The sequence below is a fragment of the Triturus cristatus genome, chromosome 5_1 (assembly GCF_964204655.1).
Source record: "Triturus cristatus chromosome 5_1, aTriCri1.1, whole genome shotgun sequence".
Lineage (NCBI taxonomy): Eukaryota > Metazoa > Chordata > Amphibia > Caudata > Salamandridae > Triturus > Triturus cristatus.
Genome location: NC_140587.1, coordinates 550952535 through 550971872, shown reverse-complemented (window position 1 = coordinate 550971872; position 19338 = coordinate 550952535). Strand labels below are relative to the sequence as shown.

Genomic DNA, 19338 nt, shown 5'->3' with positions numbered 1-19338 from the left:
AAGGTGTTGACACCAGTGATAAGCAGTCTGGGAATGGAATCCAAACCAGAGTATTTTCCAAGGACCACAGCTAACAACAGGTTCTCTCTTCAAAGATGTTTGTTGCAATAGATAGATTGAGGTAATGGGCTGATTAAAATTGACTTGCAATGCTATTACATGCTCGGTCTCAGCAAGATGTAGTGTCACCATATGCTGTCATGGGACTTTTTAGAAGGAGAGTACCATAAGAGGATACTTGGACATTGAGGAGGGACTCACATCTCACCACTGTCCTGTGTTTAGAAGACAGTTACAACCAATTGTTGCCCAATGAGAGACACGTTAGGTTAAGAGGAGGAAGTAAGTGTCTCTTGTAACACTGCTGCAGTTTTGATCTCTTTTTTAATTTGACTCTTAAGGACAGATTAAGAAAGATACTTCTCAAAAACATGACCAGTTGAACACTTATCAATGCACAGCCCTGAAATAGTACACTTCTCAAAACAGTTCATGGACACACATCCTGGTACTGATAGAGAATAAATCTAGCATGGAAGCTTTATTGCCCTAACAGAAAACACTCTTCAGTGTCTACAGCTTCTGTTTAATTGAATGTCATTTTAAATGGTCAGATTCAAGGTAAGAAGACATTGTCAGCATGTAGTAGGTTTAGACTTATTTCTTGCTATTCTGCTCAGGCTCTATAGTGAGCTTCAAACGCTGCGACCTTCACAGTCCCCTCAGTTCATCACATGGAGGTTAGCAAGACTAGTCTTTCAGACAGGTGTTCTATAGAGACATTATGAGTTTATTTTTTTTATTTTTAACAACAAAATTCACAGTTAGACCACTGACAAAAAGCAGGATAGAGTCATTGAAATGGTTTTATATGTGTGTGGAGAGAGTAAAGGAGGCACTGGACGTCAAATGCTCAACAGCAGCATACTGGGCACCAACCGCCCACTGTGCTTCTCCAATGAGCATGAAAAAAGACTATCACGTGTCGGGAGCTAATTTCTGATGGGAATCTTCGCAATCAAATTGCATTGAAAAAACGAAATTTGCAATGGAAAGAAGAAAATGGTCATCAAACAGCTACTATAACTTTGCCTCAAGTTGTGTAAATGTAAGTGTTGTGCAGTTGATCTACTGTGGCTACAATGCAGTTAGAGGATTACCAACGCCGTGCTTAACTGTGATGCCACAGCTGAATGTGCTATATTATCTTTTGTGTGTACAATTGTATAGTGCAAATGCTGGTCTGTGGATATGGATGAGACTGTCCCTGCCTTGTGTGGCACAAGAATTGTGCAAGTGAGTCTGTCCACTACATGTTGCAACACTATGCAACTTTCTACACTATGAAACAGTAGGGCCTGGTCATCTGCCTGACACTACACATTAGGGACACTGGCCAAAATGTGAGCGAGTCAGGAACCTGCTGGTGACTGCAGCCTTCTCTTCCTGATTCAGGGCAGTAGGAATAGTAGACCTATGCCTAAATGGATATGTAAACAGGACATCAGCGAATGCCACCACATTCACTTGCACCACTATAAAACCGGTTGTCAAGGTGTAAAAACTTGAATGTTATATCCTGTCATTGGTCCTGCACAGCAGGGCGAAGGATAAGCAGTGCACAGTTCAGATGAGCCTTAGCACTTTTCCACAATGTTTATGCCACAACCCGTCACTTCGGCATTAATGAAGAGCAGATATATGTTGTGTTTATCGCATGGGGATCGGGAGGTTGCCTTGGGCAATGTGTGCTAGGCTTAGAATGTTCTCTAGGCAGGGTGCTGAAATGTGGGTACATAGGGTGGTTGGCAGAATGGGGCAAACGGTTGGAGAGGAGAGTTGTGTCGCTGATGCCCGAGTTTAAGTCACTGAATAAAGAGCTTAAATTTTGCATTCCATGTGGATCCGCACTTAACAAAGTGGCAACGAGAGGCTCAAACCCTATGAACTGAAGTGGTTTCTCCATCGGCCAATTCAAGGAACTGTAAGATTATTTTATTCCTTCAGCACAGCTCAGCTGCCGTTTGGGGCATCAGCACATTTTTAATATATACTTTAGCAATTGGCCCCGTTTTATTGTTGGCCGCATGCTTTTGAGGATGTCATTATGTATGGGATGTTACCGTTAAACGCGCTCTCCTGGTAACCGTTATTGGCTCATGCTGCAGACCGGTGTCTTCTAAGGATTCCACTCCCTCTTTGTTTGCACATGCACAGCATTGTGATGTGCATCAGTGGCATTGGTAGGTCCTTGCCAGAGAAGATGAACTCACGAACAGGAGCGTGTATGAGGGCGGCCATTTTGAATAGTGACAATTTCTCTTGCTTCACTTAGATATGCACACCATACTCGTTTGCATGTCTCTGTAATACAGGCCAATAACAACGCGTGGCAGAGATTCCAAAAATAACAATGCCCGCCAGAGATTCCAGAGAGCAGTGACACACACACCAGGTTTTCAACACAGGTTACAAAATTTGCTCATGTACCAGTAATGCCAGAGAGCAGTCATATGCACACCTGTTGAATAACGCGTTTTATTGGTTCAATGACATGCACACCTCGTAATTCATTCTTGTCATTGGTTCCTCTTTGTACGGTGACATGCACGTTTGCTAAAGGAAAAAGATGAAGCTCACTGCAGTAACATGGGGAGCGTGTGTTTCGAAAGGGAAATGGTGAAACGCACTATGGTAACTTGGGGGAGCCTGTGCTTTAAAGGCGTACAAGTACCTCATCTATATGTTTGCGTTTAGCTCATTACTCATACGGTGATGCACATACCACTGACTTAAGTGACTACGTTTTAGTAACTATTTAACATATAGGAGTGGATTTCACATTTACATTTTTTATTTGTTTTTGAAGCTTAGTAGGCTAGTATGTCTAATATGAATCTACCTTCGCTTTAGCCAGTTATAACAGAGCATCTGCTTCAATATATGTCAATGAGGAAAATACAGTCCACTGATTTGAATCCCAAATCTCTCACTTTCCAGTGGCCACTACTAAGCATGGGTGGTAGCCGGGGGAGACGACGAAGGGGTGAATGAAAAAAAAAACTCACTTACCTGAATGCCTCTGGGTGCTCTCACCTCTGCTCTGTATCCTCTGTGCCGCAAAAGGAAGCTCACAGCATCCCAGAAGCCCCTGTCCAATCACAACGCTGCCTTAAGCAACGTTGTGATTGGTCTAAGCGCCGTGGTTCAGGGCTCAGACAGGTGCTTGGAGGCTCTGCATGTTCCTCACCAGGCTGTGTAATGCAGCCTGGTGGGGAAGATGCAAAGTGTGCATTAGGGTTTGACCGGCCCTCTTGGGCCAGTCAAACCACCATGCACACTTTAGAGTGTGCTTTACACTCATTCCCTGCCCCGGCCCACCCGCCCCGCCCCCCCCCCCGCACCGCATTCGAGCAGGAAGGAAAAAAAAACAGTAAATAAATATTCTTTTTGTTTTCCTTTTCACACTGCTTGCAGAGGAGTGGAGCGGCGCTCCTCCACTTTAGCGGAGGAGCCGCCACTGTATCTTCCAATGTAGGATTAGCAACCAACCTTTTCAGAGATTCATGTAATTACTACAGATGATACTTTGTGTAAAAGCTGTATTAAATGTATTAACCTTGGTGCCTCCTACTCTGTGCGTTCTATGTTGGTAAGCTCTGTCTTTTAATGCGTTCTGTGCCCCTTGGTTGATGCAGTAAGGGCTGGCTTTTGGCATGGGTGAGCTGGACCGAGGCCTGGGGTGCATACAGCTGGAGGGGCACAGAGGTAGCTGCCCTCCTGATCAACCTTGAATACATCTTTCATTCCAGACTGCCAGTTAAGTCGTTCAGTTCATTGGCTTCAAGCTGTGTGTAAAATCATGTTTTTGTTTTAGCCTTGTTCTATTACCTTTCACCTATTCCCCCCTCATACCCCTCACAGAGACTCTCACCTCCAGTTTAGCAACTGAATAGGAGATTGAAGTGAGGGGACAAGGTGCAAATGTTACTGCTCTGAGGTAGTCAGTCAGGACAACCTGTGAGCATGAAAGAGCCCCTCCCTAGGATCACCAATGAGAGGGGCGGATGGGGAAGGAGAGAAGAGAAGGGTGTCAATTTGGAGGGCACCAAATTTAGGGGCATATTTACAAAAAAGTGGCAAAGTGTATCGTTAAGCCAAGAAGGCTAACGACACGCTTCGTCACTTTAGAAACGCCGGGCTGCATAATATTAACTACAATATGGTGCAGCCCTGCGTTTCCCCCTGAGCTGGCGCTAAACTAAGCTGCCTAGTGCCAGCGCTGGCACCCTTGTAACATAGTGCAAGGGTGCCTGTTTTGAGGGGAACATTGTTTATGTGCAGGAAGGTCCTTCTTCCTGCACATAAATAATCTTTAAATGCAGTTTTGTAACTTCTATGTGTGTTGCTTAATGTAGCACACATAGAAGTTGCAAAACTGCATTCTTTAAAATGATTGTTTATGTGCAGGAAGGGGGACCTTCCTGCACATAAACAATCATTCGTGTTTTGCTGTTTCCTTCTGGGCTGCACCCACAGCACACAAGGAAACAGCAAAAACAAGGAAAAATAAAGCGTTTCGCCTGTTTAAGACCAGGTTTTCCCTGCTCTTAATTTTGGCAATGCCTCCTAGTTACGCTGCTCTTGTAAATAGGAGGCAGTGTCAAAATCAATGGGTGCTGTGCTGGTACACCCACCACAACACCCATTGCCTGCCCCTTTCACGCTAAATGTAGCATGAAATGGGGCTTTATTTACAAGGTAGCCTTAAGCCACGTTAACTGGCTTAACGCAGCCTTGTCAACAAGGCAAAGTTCCTGTCGCCATCACAACATCTCTTAAAGTGACGTTGTGGTGGCGATAGGGGATTTTAAATATGCCACTTAGTTTTGCCCAGGACGCTTTCTGAGGAAAGGCCCCCTGATTGCAGTTCTACCACTATGTTAGTGAAATGTCCCGTTTTTCTTTTTCTCCAAAATCGGATCCGCCTACTTAGTTAACATGGGGCATATTATCAAGGACGGCGTTAAAATTATCGCCGGTTTAGCGGCAGAAAACTGCCGCTAAAGCGGCAATAATGGGCTTGATAATATGCCCTGGAGAATTCCAATAGAAGCCCAGGTTCACACCAGAACATGGCAATCATTTTTAACGCCGTTCTTGATAATATGCCCCCATGTTCCTTCCTGATATTTTCTGCAGTGGAAAAGGCAAATTCTACCGAGAGTGAAGAACTATGGACTGCCAGGTTAAGGCCGACATAGAACAGCAGTCTTCATTTTATTGGTTTCTTTCCTTAACCCACCCTCCAACCTTTCCCCTATTCTAGCAATGTTGTGTCTAATTGTCCACTCACTATCAATGTATTAGATTGCAATTCATATTCTATTATTACTCATACTGTTGTTCTTGTTTAGATTCAATCTATATCAATTTTGACTTTTCTATAAAGTTATTTAGGAAAATATCAAGATACTTCATTAACACATTTTGTATTAAAAATGGAAACATTCCCATTTCGCTTTCTGACACCTGTGAAAAACAACACTGTATTTTAAGTTGGAAAGATGGTCCAGAAAGGCTTCTTGAAGTCTGCATGATTTACTCGTAGAAACCTTGCAGTGCTACCTCTGTCGTGAGTAACCCTACGCCATTACTTAGTAATAAGAGTGGTGTCAAACACAATATTGGAATACGTTATTACAACCAATTACACCTCGCCATCCGACATATCGTGTGAAATGTAATGTTTCATATTGAAATACTCAAACATCGCAAATGATGTGGCTCTCAGGAAGAATGCTTTGCACGTTAACCAAACTTGTGGGTATTTTATGGCATCGGGTCGGATGTATAGCTGAATTAAATTAAGATAGTATCAAGCACTGTATAATATCTCTCGTTTACCTTAATGGCTTTTGAAATATTGATGATTTATGTATATGAGTTATGGTTTTTAGGACTCTAAGTGAGATTGATATGCTCGTGACAATCTTTAATGTTCTGTCTTCATTTTAAACATTATAAGATTGACTAACCTTGGCCCCTTTTTACTGCTGGGTATTGTCCATATGGGCTTCTATATGTATCGTAAAGTATGCTATCGTAAACAACGCACTAGCACTTTAATTATATTACGATGATCTGGTTATGTATTAAATTGATTGGAGAGCTGAATTTGATGTAATTACCTTAACATCTGATTTAGGGTATATTTAGGAGAACTGGTATTTTGGGTTTTCTTTTCTAAGCATGTGTTTATATAAAATCCGAACAATAATGTTTTAGAAAATCAATAAAAATAATAATAATTAAAAAAAAGAAATACACAAACGGCTTCCGGTTTGCGTGCACCTTCTCGTTGACCACGTCGGCTACATCCGAAGCAAAGACCAGTTAGAAAATTTGAGTAGATTTCAATTGACTGGCATCGCTATGAAGCATTCTTGTGGGAGAACAGCGCCATCTGCTGGTTGAGATTAAAACGCAGTATTTATAATTTACCACACATTTTGCGAACAATCTTCTAGTTACAGTTTGTTGGCATCTCACCAACAGTGAACATATTGATTATGCTTTTGTGCAGGTAGAGGTAGCTGCCGGGCAAAAATAATAAACATAGAAAGCGCACTGATAGTAAACGTTTGTATCCGTCCAACTTTATGTACATATGACTGCACTGTCGACAAAAAGAAACACACTTCGACGTGCGTCGAAACAAACTTCCACAGGTTCCATGAGTGTCACGGTTTGTCCAAACGGATTAATGTTTGTGTGCACAGTGCACACGTAGATCTGTATTAGGTTGTATGCACAGCAGGCAGCAGGTGACGTAAGGGCAGGGAATTGGAATTAAAAGTCGTGTGTAGTTACCATCCTCCGTTCCATTAGAGTAAATGCTGTTACTGGCCATTGTTGTTACCCTGCCCTGCATTGTGAAATGTAATGTTTTATATTGAAATACACATACATCGCACAACTGTATTAATGATTGTGTATGGTAAATTTTATATTTGTGCACTTTTAAATTATGGAGGTGCAAATCAATAGCTTATTTAGGTCCTGATTCATAAAGGTATTTTCAGCCATAAATATATGTTTACAGCTGAAAATACCTTGTTTTACACTTTCCAATCAATCATGATGGGGGGGAGAGCTGCTACCGTTCGAAGAGCCAGGTCTTGAGAAGTCTTCTGAAGGTCAGAAGGTCTTCGGTCTGCCGTAGGTGGATGGGGGGGGGGGGGGGTGTTCCATGTCTTTGCGGTGAGGTGGGAGAATGATCTGCCGCCGGGGGTCACTCTTCGGCTGAGGGGGACGGTGGCGATGGTGCGGTCTGCGGAGCGGAGCGGAGCGGAGCTGGCGGGTAGGGGTGTAGAGCCTGAGTCGGCTGTTGAGGTATGTTGCTCCGGTGTTGTGGAGTGCCTTGTGTGCGTGGGTGAGGAGTTTGAAGGTTATCCTCTTGTTGACTGGGAGCCAGTGCAGGTCTCTCAGGTGGGGTGTGATGTGGCTGTGGCGAGGTATGTCGAGGATCAGGCGTGCGGAGGCGTTCTGGATGCGTTGAAGCCGTTTCAGGAGTTTGGCCGGGGCTCCTGTGTAGAGTGCGTTTCCGTAGTCCAGTCTACTGCTGACGATGGCCTGGGTGACCGTCCTTGTTTCGGTGAGAATCCACTTGAAGATTCTGCGAAGCATGTGGAGGGTGTTGAAGCAGGAGGAGGAGACGGCGTTGACCTGCTTCGTCATGGAGAGGGTGGAGTCGAGGATGACCCCTAGGTTGCGTGCGTGGTCGGTGGGTGTTGGGGGTGTTCCCAGTGCGGTCGTCCACCAGGAGTCGTCCCAGGCTGAGGGGGTGGATCTGAGGATGAGGACCTCCGTTCTTGTCCGAGTTCAGCTTCAGACGGCTGTTCCTCATCCAGTCGGCGACGGCCTTCATTCCTTCGTGGAGGTTGGTTTTGGCGGTGTGGGGGACCTTGGTGAGGGAGAGGCGTAGGAGATTATGTTGAGGTTGTGCCGTTGTGCGATGTGGGCGAGCGGTGCCATGTAGACATTGAACAACGTTGGGCTGAGGGATGAGCCTTGGGTTACGCCGCAGATGATCTCAGTGGCTTCGGAGGGGAAGGGGGGAAGGCAGACGCTCTGTGTTCTGCCGGAGAGGAAGGAGGAGGTCCAGTCCAGGAATTCATAAAAGGATTTTTCTGCCACAAGTGGAGTGAAATATGCAATAGTAAATCCTAAACAAGGGGCGGGAAGTGCGTGTTACAACACCTGGTCTGTCTGAGGAGTTTGGGAACACCCAAAAACATATCGGAGTGTTGTAATTCACAAACTTCAAGTTGACCCTTTCAACACTGAAAATGGTCAGAAATGTACTCCAGCTAAGGGCGGGAAGAACTCCCTTTCCAGGATAGGATAGGGAAAGGATCCCTCCAGATTTAGTGGTGAAGTTGGGGGTGGTCATCAGGGTTGGATTGGGATAAAAAAAAGAGGCCCACATTTGCATATTGCCTTTCTGCAAAACACTGTTTCAGCGAAGTTTTATGAAAAGAAAGGGGGTGGGGGGCATGTTTTATTAACTTCACTTAGATAAAAAAAATGCACAGAGGAGTTCACACTGCTGAGCCACACATGAATGCAAGTGAGACCACTTCTGCTCAGGCCCCCTGCCCCCACTCAATCAGCATACGTTAATGGGCAGGCCCAGCTAGAGAAAGGGAGTGATACCTCTGCCCATCTGCCTCTAGAATGGCACTCAGATACCCACTGGGCCTCTGGCAGCATCCTAACAGCACAGACGGCCCCCAGGTTGCCCAAAAAAGCAGCCCAGAGGTAGAACTTGGCTACCGGCCCTTCGGCCATTTCCCGAGTGCCCGCGTTATCAATCCATCCCTGGTGGTCATTTTCCATAGGGAAAAATGATTTCTCTGTAGGAAAAAAAGGAACAAATGGCCTGATGTACAAAGCCATTTTGCCATCACAAAGTTTGCAATTTTTAAATCTGCTAATCTCACTTTGATTTGGTAACATGTAATCAAAACGGGTGTAGAAAGGGAAAACAAATCCGTATTTTAACCCCTTCGATGCGGCGCCGATTCCCGCTCAGCGCTGACCGTTTCTTGTGCGGGCGTGGTCATGACGGAACGGTTCCGTCATGAGCACAGCTCAACCGACGCTCATGACGGAACCGTTCCGTCATGAGCGCCGAAGGGGTTAAAGGCGTGTGTTTAGAGCGACCCTTTCAAATAGCAATTTGTTATGATATGTATCAATGTTTTGCTTTTGCAGTTACCAACTGCCAAGTTGAGGTATTAACACATTCGCAAAAGGGAAGGAGGGGTCCTTTGCAAATGTCAAAAAAGCTTGTTGGGGAGTAGGCAGTGGTGCATGAGATCAATGCCAACTCTCAAACAAATAAAAGCAACTTTTAATTTTTAATTGCAGCCATGTTTCTTTAAGGGAAAAAGGCTGCATAAAAAAAATAATCTTTTAAATGTGATTACTTAGAAGGTAAACGCTGCTGATTCCGGCAAGCCAGCATCCCTTTGATGGCATCCAATTGTAGTGAGTCGCAAGTTGCGACCTACCTTATTAATATTGATGAGGTAGGTTGGAATGCAAAACTCTACACTTCAGAATTTTGTGAGTGGGCCTGTTAGTACATAGGTGTAGTGGTTCATAGTGCAGATACAACAATAGGTCACTTTGCAAAATTATGTTCCATCTGCAAAAAATGTGTGCGCAATTTGCAACCATTTTGGTAATGGAAATTTTATACAGCAGGGCATTTATGTGCACTTGCAGGGCGGGCTCCATTACTCTTTTGTTTAAATGGGCTTTTACCTTTTTACCTTGAACTTCGCTCCTAGTATACATCATTCAAAATTATAATAAGATCATAATTGGTAGAAGGAATGTTTCAGTGATCAGTAATGTCATTTGTAGTAAATCTGAGGAACGGTTACATAGTTATTTCGCTGCACATGTTTTTAAAGGTGCAAAAATCAGTACAAATCAGTTTATTACTATTTTGTTTCTTTTGTAATATGGAATGGAGCAAACACATTTTGCTCCAGTTCACATAATAGTAAAGATGTTTACATAGTGACGAAAATAGAGGACATGGATTAATGAAGACCCATAAAAGGTATATAAGAAGAGGCACAGAGTGTAATGTGCTATTAAGTGAGGGGAGGGGCAATGACTCACATATGTGAAGTCTTGACTCTCCTTTCCCCTCAATAAAAGTAATTAATACAATATTACACTGTGGATATGTTTTTGCCACTGCATTTGTTTATGTGTATTTTTAAAAAAAAGTATTTAACACACATCATGATGCAAGGGGTTAAGCTTAAAGTAAGATCACATGGAAGAGAGATTGTGATTATTGGACTTGTTTCTATGCAAAACCTTTGTAATGCACACGATTTCGGGCAGTAAACAGTCTTTTTCTCTTGTTAATCTGACATCATGAAATGTGATCTCATGGAATCTGATTTTTGCCTTGTAGTAATGTGTGAATGGAATTTTATTGCTATACATAAAATATGTTACCTAGAACAAGTGCAATAATATACATACATTCACCCATGTATGACTGCAGACCAAAGGTCATATTCCATGTTATTGTCATAGCACTGCCGATCCCGCATCACAGTTTGCATGTTGCATGGCTCGAGGGTCGGAGGGCGGGCGCGGGTGGGAGAAAGGGGTGGTGGGGGTCATATATATACTTTTTTAAACTTACATTTAGGCCGTGTCCAGCATCTTCTCTGCTCCTGCTTTCTTATGTCTGACACAGGAAAGCAGGCAGCCAGGCTCCCTCCCCTAAGCCAATCACAATGCTGCAAAGCAGCATTGTGATTGGTTTGAGCGCCGTGACACTGTGCTCAGCCAGGGGCTGGAAGGGTGGGCATATTCTCTATGCAGGCTGCAGTGGAGAAGGGAAAATGTGCATGACTGATTTGGGTGGTCCGAGAGGGTTGACCAAATGGTCACTGCGCACTCAGGATTGGGCAAACCACTCCTCTCCTGCTTCATAATCAGAGCAGAGCAGCCCCACCTGCAAAAGAAACATAAAATGGTAATAATTAAAAGTTATTACCATTTTATGTTTTTGCTTCTCGCACTGTGAGAAAGCAGTGGGGTGACGCTCCTCTGCCATAGCAGAGAAGCCGCCCCTGACTCACAAGTCTTATTGGACATGATTTAAAACCCCTGAGATAAGTTATGCTATTTCACATGAAAAACAAACAGCATGCAGATCCATACAGGGCTAAATACTATTGCCACTGCCTTACATGTAAATTTGACCAAAATATCAAGTGGATGTGGCTTAACGGTTAGAGCGGCTGACTTTGAAGCTGGGGAGCCATGTTTGAGTCAGGCAGGAGGCTCAAGCATCCTGTGATTATGGGCAAATGACTTAATCTCCACGTGCGTAAAAATGAATGTGTCCCTCTGTAATGCAACTGGCGCTCATGTAAAGGCTCTGGTTCCTTCGGGTCAAATTCGCGCTATATAAAACTGCAATTTCACAAAACATTTTCTTTGAGTATTTGGGCCTTCACCACGGCCTACTTATGTCCTTGAAAGTCAACATGTCAATATCTTTGCAGAAGTGTGATGAATTTTGGGGCTTGATATTGCAATCACACAACTTCCCAGCTATGGGGGCCATTATGATGGCGGGTGGATCACCACCGCCCGACCGGCGGTGGCTATTCGCCCGCCATAACTCCCCACCCGCCCGCCATTTACCCCCTGCCATATTACCATGGCGGGGGGTACTGCGGCAAACAGAAAGCCCGACCGCCGCATTTCCGCCGGCCGGGCAGAACTCGGGCATTATATGGTGGCGGTGTCTGGAAGACACTGCCATCCATGTTAAGATGCCTGGCGGTGAAGGCCTTTCCATAGCGGCGATGCCACCATGGAAAGCATGCGGGTATTGCCTTGGGGGCCCATTACGGGCCCCCGTGGGAGTGGGAGGTGGGGGGCTGCACTTGGGTGGTACCTATGGCAGGCACCGCGCGGTTCCTGTCATGTTGTGCATGGCAAAGCACAAAATGCCTATTTAACATTGCGACAGGTGCTGCTCACAGCACCGCCCACCACAATGTTAAAGTCCAGAAAGCACCCGCCAGTGTGACGAGCGCATCCTAATTGGCCTTGTGGGTCCGCCGCACCTCTGGCGGTCGGTCCCGTTTTCCATTGCGGTGGCAGGCGGACAAAGTCCTCCCGCCATCGTAATGTGGCCCTAAATGTGTTTCTAACCATGTAGTTCTGTCGTATGCCCATGTGTCGATGCAAGCATTATGTTTATTCAACATTATAGCCTAAATAAATAACAAATGACACAATCCAATTGCATATTTTTGAAAGCAACACTTATATTTGATTATACAGCTTGGGCCAAAAGCTGGGGACACCCTCTGAACATCAAGGAACATTACAGGGATGTTCAGATGCTTTTATCATCGCAGAACCCATGGCTTCCTATTTTCATATCTACTCCGCTGCAGGCTGCAGAAGTACTGCAATGTACAGAGCTCGCGTTCCAAAGACTTTGCATGTGTAAGTTACCTTGGAGTACTCCTGACCTACTACTACATCCCATGAGTAAGCCAGGATTACTCTAAGAGTAATTCACAGTAAAATCTTTGTGAAGATGGCCAATAGAGGGGCTGACGACAATACAGGTTTTAGGTCTGGCCTAGAGACTCCCGCTGGCTAATGTAATCTCCCAAAATAATACATCATATTAGCAGTAATATTATGTACAGAAAGGTACTTTGGGTCCGCCTTTAGTTACTGGTTTGTTGGAGTATCAATAAAATATAGGGTCCGCCCACATGTAAGCACAGTACAGTATGGAAAGGTTCAGCCCTCTTCAGATACTGGCTTCATCAGGAGTATTAGACTTACCTGGAGTCAGCCCTCAAGCTAGGAGCTCGACCTGTGCACAGAAGTCCAGATTTGATTGGACAGCCACAATGTCTAAATGCTTCAACAGTAATGGACTCTTTTTTGTTCGCCCTTAGTTGAGGCACAATTGGAAGAATTGAAGTCTAATTTTGAGAATCACTCTTTTATGCTAAATGAATTATACTAAAGTATGAAAAGGTTGCATTGCCAGCCAGTTGAATGCTTTGCTTTTAGTTTTTTTTTCTGCTTTTGATTAGTTATTTTGAACAATATATGCTTTTAATATAGATTTAGCTTTCACACTGCAACTATTAAGTGACGGCATAGCATGCATCCTCTAACAGTGCATAAAGTCCATCTGCTTCCCTAATAAGATACCTGAATTGGGATAATGTTTTAGCATAAAAATAATAAGAGCTGTTTTTTGATTAAGCACTATCTATGCAAAACCTACAAAGCTGTTAATGGGAAAAACGCCTTATATTTCAGCACCACTAATCAGCGCATATCCTAAGTGTTGCATCTTGTCGTGGGTAGCACTAATAATGCATTAGTTAGGCCAGATGCCCCACTTTACCAGAACTGTAGAAGCATTAGAACTTCTTCTAAAAAATCAATGCACAGAAAACTTTTTAAATGCTAGTATTTAGTTACTGAATTCAGAATGCTTTATAACAATGAGTTTCTATTATGTTTTTCAGATCCTGGCCATTATATCCATCTTGTTCATTGTCCTGTCAACGATTGCATTGTCTCTCAACACACTACCTGAACTTCAAGAAATTGACGAATTTGGCCAACCCAATGACAACCCACAATTGGCCCATGTTGAAGCGGTTTGCATCGCGTGGTTCACCATGGAGTACCTTTTACGTTTCCTGTCCTCGCCAAACAAGTGGAAGTTTTTCAAAGGGCCCCTAAACGTCATTGACTTACTGGCCATTTTGCCGTATTATGTAACCATTTTTCTCACAGAGTCGAACAAAAGTGTGTTGCAATTCCAGAATGTCAGACGTGTGGTGCAGATATTTCGGATCATGAGGATATTGCGGATTCTTAAACTTGCCAGACATTCAACAGGCCTGCAGTCCCTTGGATTTACTTTGAGACGGAGTTACAATGAATTGGGATTGTTGATATTATTTTTAGCAATGGGTATAATGATATTTTCCAGCCTGGTATTTTTTGCTGAAAAAGATGAAGATGCCACCAAATTTACTAGTATTCCAGCGTCCTTTTGGTGGGCCACCATTACAATGACCACCGTCGGATATGGTGATATTTATCCCAAAACTCTTCTTGGGAAGATTGTAGGTGGATTGTGCTGCATTGCTGGAGTGTTGGTGATCGCCTTGCCTATACCAATCATTGTGAACAATTTTTCAGAATTCTACAAAGAGCAAAAGCGTCAGGAAAAAGCCATCAAGCGAAGGGAGGCATTAGAGCGAGCTAAAAGAAATGGCAGCATTGTTTCCATGAATTTAAAAGATGCCTTTGCCCGCAGCATGGAATTGATCGATATAGTGGTGGAAAAACCTGTAGAGGGAGATGACAAAAAGGACAAACCTGATGATAACCATCTATCTCCAAGTCGGTGGAAGTGGGCAAGAAGGACAATGTCTGATACAAGTTCAAATAAGTCGTTCGACAACAAGTATCATGAAGTTAGTCAGCATGACTCCCAAGAGCGTTTGAACAATCCTTCTACCAGTCCACAACATCTGAGCGCTCAGAAACTGCAGGAGCTATACAATGAAATCACAAAGACACAGTCTCAACCTAACCTTAACCTTAATCTTAACGCAGCAAGCAAGGAGCCTCCTGCCAGTCTTCCGGCATATGAAGAAGAGATAGAAATGGAAGAGGTTTCGTCCAACAAGAATCAATTGGCAGTTGTCAATACAGAGGTTATTACTGATATGAAAAGTGTATCTAGTATTGACAGTTTTGCCAGTTGTGCAACTGACTTCACAGAAACAGAAAGATCTCCAATCCCACCCTTCTCTGGCAGTACCACTGACATGAGATTCCCACCAGTAGCCCTTGCCGAAGAAGAGAACCCCTGCACGAAGGGTTCTCAGTTCTTTTCTCGTTCAAGAAACAGGAATTTTTCCCCAAAAGATGTTACCTTTGAATACATCGCCTCACCTCCTGATATGAACAGTGATGACAGTAGCACACAGGCTGTAATGCACGCTCCCATACAGCTCGACACTGTCATGGAGAGCCCAGAAGGCGCTCTGAAAATGAGCAACCCATTCAAAGGAAGATCACTCAAAGTCAATTTTACAGAAAATAGATTAAATTCTCCACAAACTCCACTCGCTATTGGGAGACCATCACTGGTATCAGACACAGATAATACCACATCCACCGCGCACCATCCCAGCACCAATCGCCTGAATGAATATTCACACCATGGAGAAAAACCACTCATAAGCACAGATGTCTCGAGTATTTTCCAGGGATCGCTCACATCCTCACCCACTCCGATTCCAAAGCAAAACCGTTTTGCTCGCTCTTCCCTAAGGAAAGCAAGTTTCAGTGAAATAGACACAGGGGAAGACGAAGACTTCTTGGAGCTCCATGGAGCAAAGCGCACGCCTCACGATACCATGAAAAACTGTTATGTCGATTTGCACAGTGAAGGTAAAAACTTAACGGAAGGAGCCACAGTTGTGTCTTCCTCCACTCAAAAACTGGGTCAGAACTGCACTCAGGATCCACATATTGCAGGGAGTGAAGTGCAAGCAAAAGACAATGTTCAAGAGGGACACAGGATGGAAAACCATCTATTTACTCCGGAACTACATTCGAGCCCGGGGGAAACAGGTTATTCCCCCACCCGTGAAACCAGCATGTGACTAGTTATCAGAGCAATAAAGACTTCTTTCTTATGAGTGACAGGGTCGGTGATGCCTGTGAACTAAACATCAGAAGCCTAAAAGAAGTGCATACAGTAAACTGTTACTCTGCATGGCATGACAAGATGTATAGTTTAGGAAGTACTGTTTACCTATAGAGTTCAGGACTGCATTTTGTAATAGGAAAAGAACGGAATCACATCCAGGACAAGAAGGCACCCCCACAAGCAGGAGCCTGCGCCTGCGCAGTCGGACATTTGTGATCCTTTCACTGCTGCTGATGATTGACTTTAAACAATTTTAAACTTTCTTAGTTACTATGACTTTTAGAAAATTGCACAAGAAAGGACTCAATGTCAACGCATGCGTACATAAGGGTGTTAATGCTGGTAATTCAAGCTGAAAAAGAGAAGAGGTGTATATAGTTAGGGGACAAGAAAGCTAAAGTATGCCGAACACATGGAGTTTACGGGGCACAGGCACTTCCTTCACAGCATGCAGCCTGGAGGATTTGTACAGACTTATGTTGCAAAACTGCAACCTTTACTTAAAGCATCTCACGTTACGTATCATGCTTTCTGTTTGAACGCTTGTTCGTATGTTTGTCAGTGTGAATAAGTAGATTGTTTTTAATTTATTGTGACAGATCATTGCGTTTTGCTTTGCATAAACTATGTTGATGCATCTGTACCACGCAGAAAACCCCCCAAGACCAGTCAAGATTTAATGACCAGAAGTAGAAGTGTGAAGACCGGTAGATATCTAATACTAAAATTGCCAAAATTCGCCAACAATGACACTGTTCCCTAAAACAAAATGGATACCGCACCCTAAATACCTTTATGTTTGTAGCCATGAATAGTGTCAAATGTCTGTGAGCAGTTGCACCTCTTTATAAAGTTGCTTCTCTCCCTTATTCGGGAAAACACAGTGTCAAAAGACCTTTATTTTTCTATGTCTGTTTCATAAGATGGTGGAACAGAAATGAGCCAGACTGGCATGCCCCCTTGTTTCATAGGAGCTGTGAGGGCAGTATAGAGCTGAACTAGAGAGTGAAGAAATGAAAAAATGGGGGCTTGCAATGATCAGGTTCAAGAGTGGTTGGTCGTGCTGTAAACGCAGGAGCTGGTCTGCGGTTATCGTGCTGTAAACGCAGGAGCTGGTCTGCGGTTATCGTGCTGTAAACGCAGGAGCTGGTCTGCGGTTATCGTGCTGTAAACGCAGGAGCTGGTCTGTGGTTTCTGGCCTTAACCTTGCATTTTCTGGGTGCCACCTCAGCCGCGATATGGGGCATGAAACTGCCAAGGGTTCACCTGGAAAGGAGTCTGCCCATGTGTGAAATCACTTGGGAGGCATAACAAGCACTTAAGTCAATGGCCTCTTGTGTTGTACTAGTCTCGGGCATTGAGACATGGAGAGGAGAAGCCCAGAAGTAACTTCTGACATATTGATAGGTTGAAAAGTGAGGTGAGGTAAAGAAGCAACATATTTACAATTCATAAAGGACAGTAAACAGTGGAGAAGCATAATGTTGAGGCAAAAACCAATAGAGTCTAGGCGCTGCAATGGGCAGTTTTGATTGGCCTAGAGGTTCTGTTCCAAAGTCCCTATGTCAGTACTTATGCCACAGGGCTACTTTCCAACATGGCCACTAAAGATAACATAGATTCACAAATAGTGCAATTCTAATGCAAATAAGACTTTGTCTCAATCAGCCATCAAGACTTAGACTCAATGACAATGTTCAACTTCCTTCTAGTTTTGAATTTCAGTATTCCATACACTAAAAGCCCTGAAAAGATTCACCAAGAAACAAGATGCATTACTGCTTTCACGTTTTCATACTTTAAAGATCATGACTCCAGATGGAAGCAACAAGTGGTCTAATAGTCCAACGATTAAAAAAAAATTAAAACAGGAGGAAAACTCCTCTAAGAAGGTAAAGCAAGACAACAAAAGCTTACAATCACCAATAGCAGTAGTCTACATAGCAAACTGCACGCCATGGTTCTGGTTTTGCGAATAGGGTCTGGTCATTAACTCTAACTCTAACACTAATACGATATATTGCTTTCAGTTTCTCAACAGAATATTTTGCTCCAATCATTTTTACGAAGTTTTGTTGCACTCCGCTTCCATATCTTTTATAACTTTGTCTCACCATTTCGGAAGTTAACTCACAAGTATTTTATTGTCTCCTGTGTTGATTTACAGTCTTGACCCATTGATGTTGTCAGTGACTCACAAACTTCCAGTCAACGTTTCTTATTCTGAAAGTGTTGGATTGTATTTTTTAAGTGCTGTACAGTTTTTAACCAAGGACTATTATTCAGCCAATTATTTTGTAGAAGAAAAAGCAAAGCCGAGCCCCATTGGAATCATCATTCAAAGCTCTTTCAGAGAACTGTCGTATGTAAGCCATAACCACTGCATTTGTAATGCCTCGCCATCTTACCGCACCGCAGTCCGATCTATGACAGGACACATGAGACGTGGCCAAAGATGGCGGAGAGGATGAAGAGACACAATGGAATGACAATCGAAACATGCTTGCTTGAGATTTCCTGTTTGGTTTATGTTTACATTGTCTTAATAAGTTGGGTTTTACATAGAAAACAGGATGGGGTCACAATACATTGGTGCATACACATGTCTTCACCACCATGGTTATAATTGGCACAGTTTCAAAATGGTAAAATGATATTGTATGTCATTGTGTTTTCTCTTAAGCCCTATGAATGAAAGCCATTGTTTATATTAAAGCGCAAATCATTGGGGAAAATGATCCATGACAATGCTTTTCAAAACAAACAAAGATTGACAGTTCAACCTAATTTAGTTTGATTGGATTGATTGTCACCCAATGTTACTTGAACCCTGACCACAGATACTGAATATTACCGTAGCCAGTTCTGAGCACATCGAAGAGTTTCACAGGTCAAGGAATGCCCATTTTGCAGAGAACAGTGAGTCACAGTGCCACACAAAGAGATTGCAAATTCGATCACACAATGCATGATTTATACGGAAAAAAAAAATGAAAAGAGATTTGAAATGTTCATCTGTATGACATAGTTCTGAGCTTGGAAACCATACACATGGATGAGCAAAATTCCATTTGAAAGGGGAAACACATCCTAAGACCAGAGTAAGTGATTTTAACCAGTGTTTATGTGTCCATTCATGGCTCCTTACTAGGAGCTGATGGATCAATACTTTGACTTACTATCTGTTAGTTATCAAATCTTCGACATTCTCTGGAAATAGATGCTACCTGCTAAGAACTGTTCCACCTATGACTTGTTCAAGGCTCTCATAAACATAACTGATTTTGAACAATTGAAACGCTTCATTGTGTTCTGTTACTATATCATGGGCAGCTCCTAGTGTTTTATGTTTAAACTCTGTGGGATCGCTAGGATGTACATTGAAAAAGTGCTCAGCTCAAAAGCTGTAGAATACTGCACAAAACCAACAATCATTGCACCAAAATATGTTAGTGGAATCAAATCAAATCAAGCTTGGTGGCAGATCTCGATTAGGTTTCATGTTA

At 43.3% G+C, this 19338-nt stretch overlaps 1 protein-coding gene across 2 annotated transcripts in view; it reads left to right on the top strand.

Annotated features, from left to right (window-relative positions):
• Nucleotides 1-19120, top strand: part of KCNB2 (potassium voltage-gated channel subfamily B member 2) — a 624863-nt gene extending 605743 nt beyond the window's left edge. For both annotated transcript variants that reach the window (XM_085605433.1, XM_085605434.1), the window contains exon 3: nucleotides 13623-19120. In XM_085605433.1, coding sequence (XP_085461559.1) covers nucleotides 13623-15785 — 2163 coding nt within the window. In that variant the 3' untranslated portion in view covers nucleotides 15786-19120. The remainder of the gene's footprint in view (nucleotides 1-13622) is intronic.
• Nucleotides 19121-19338: the final 218 nt, after the last annotated feature.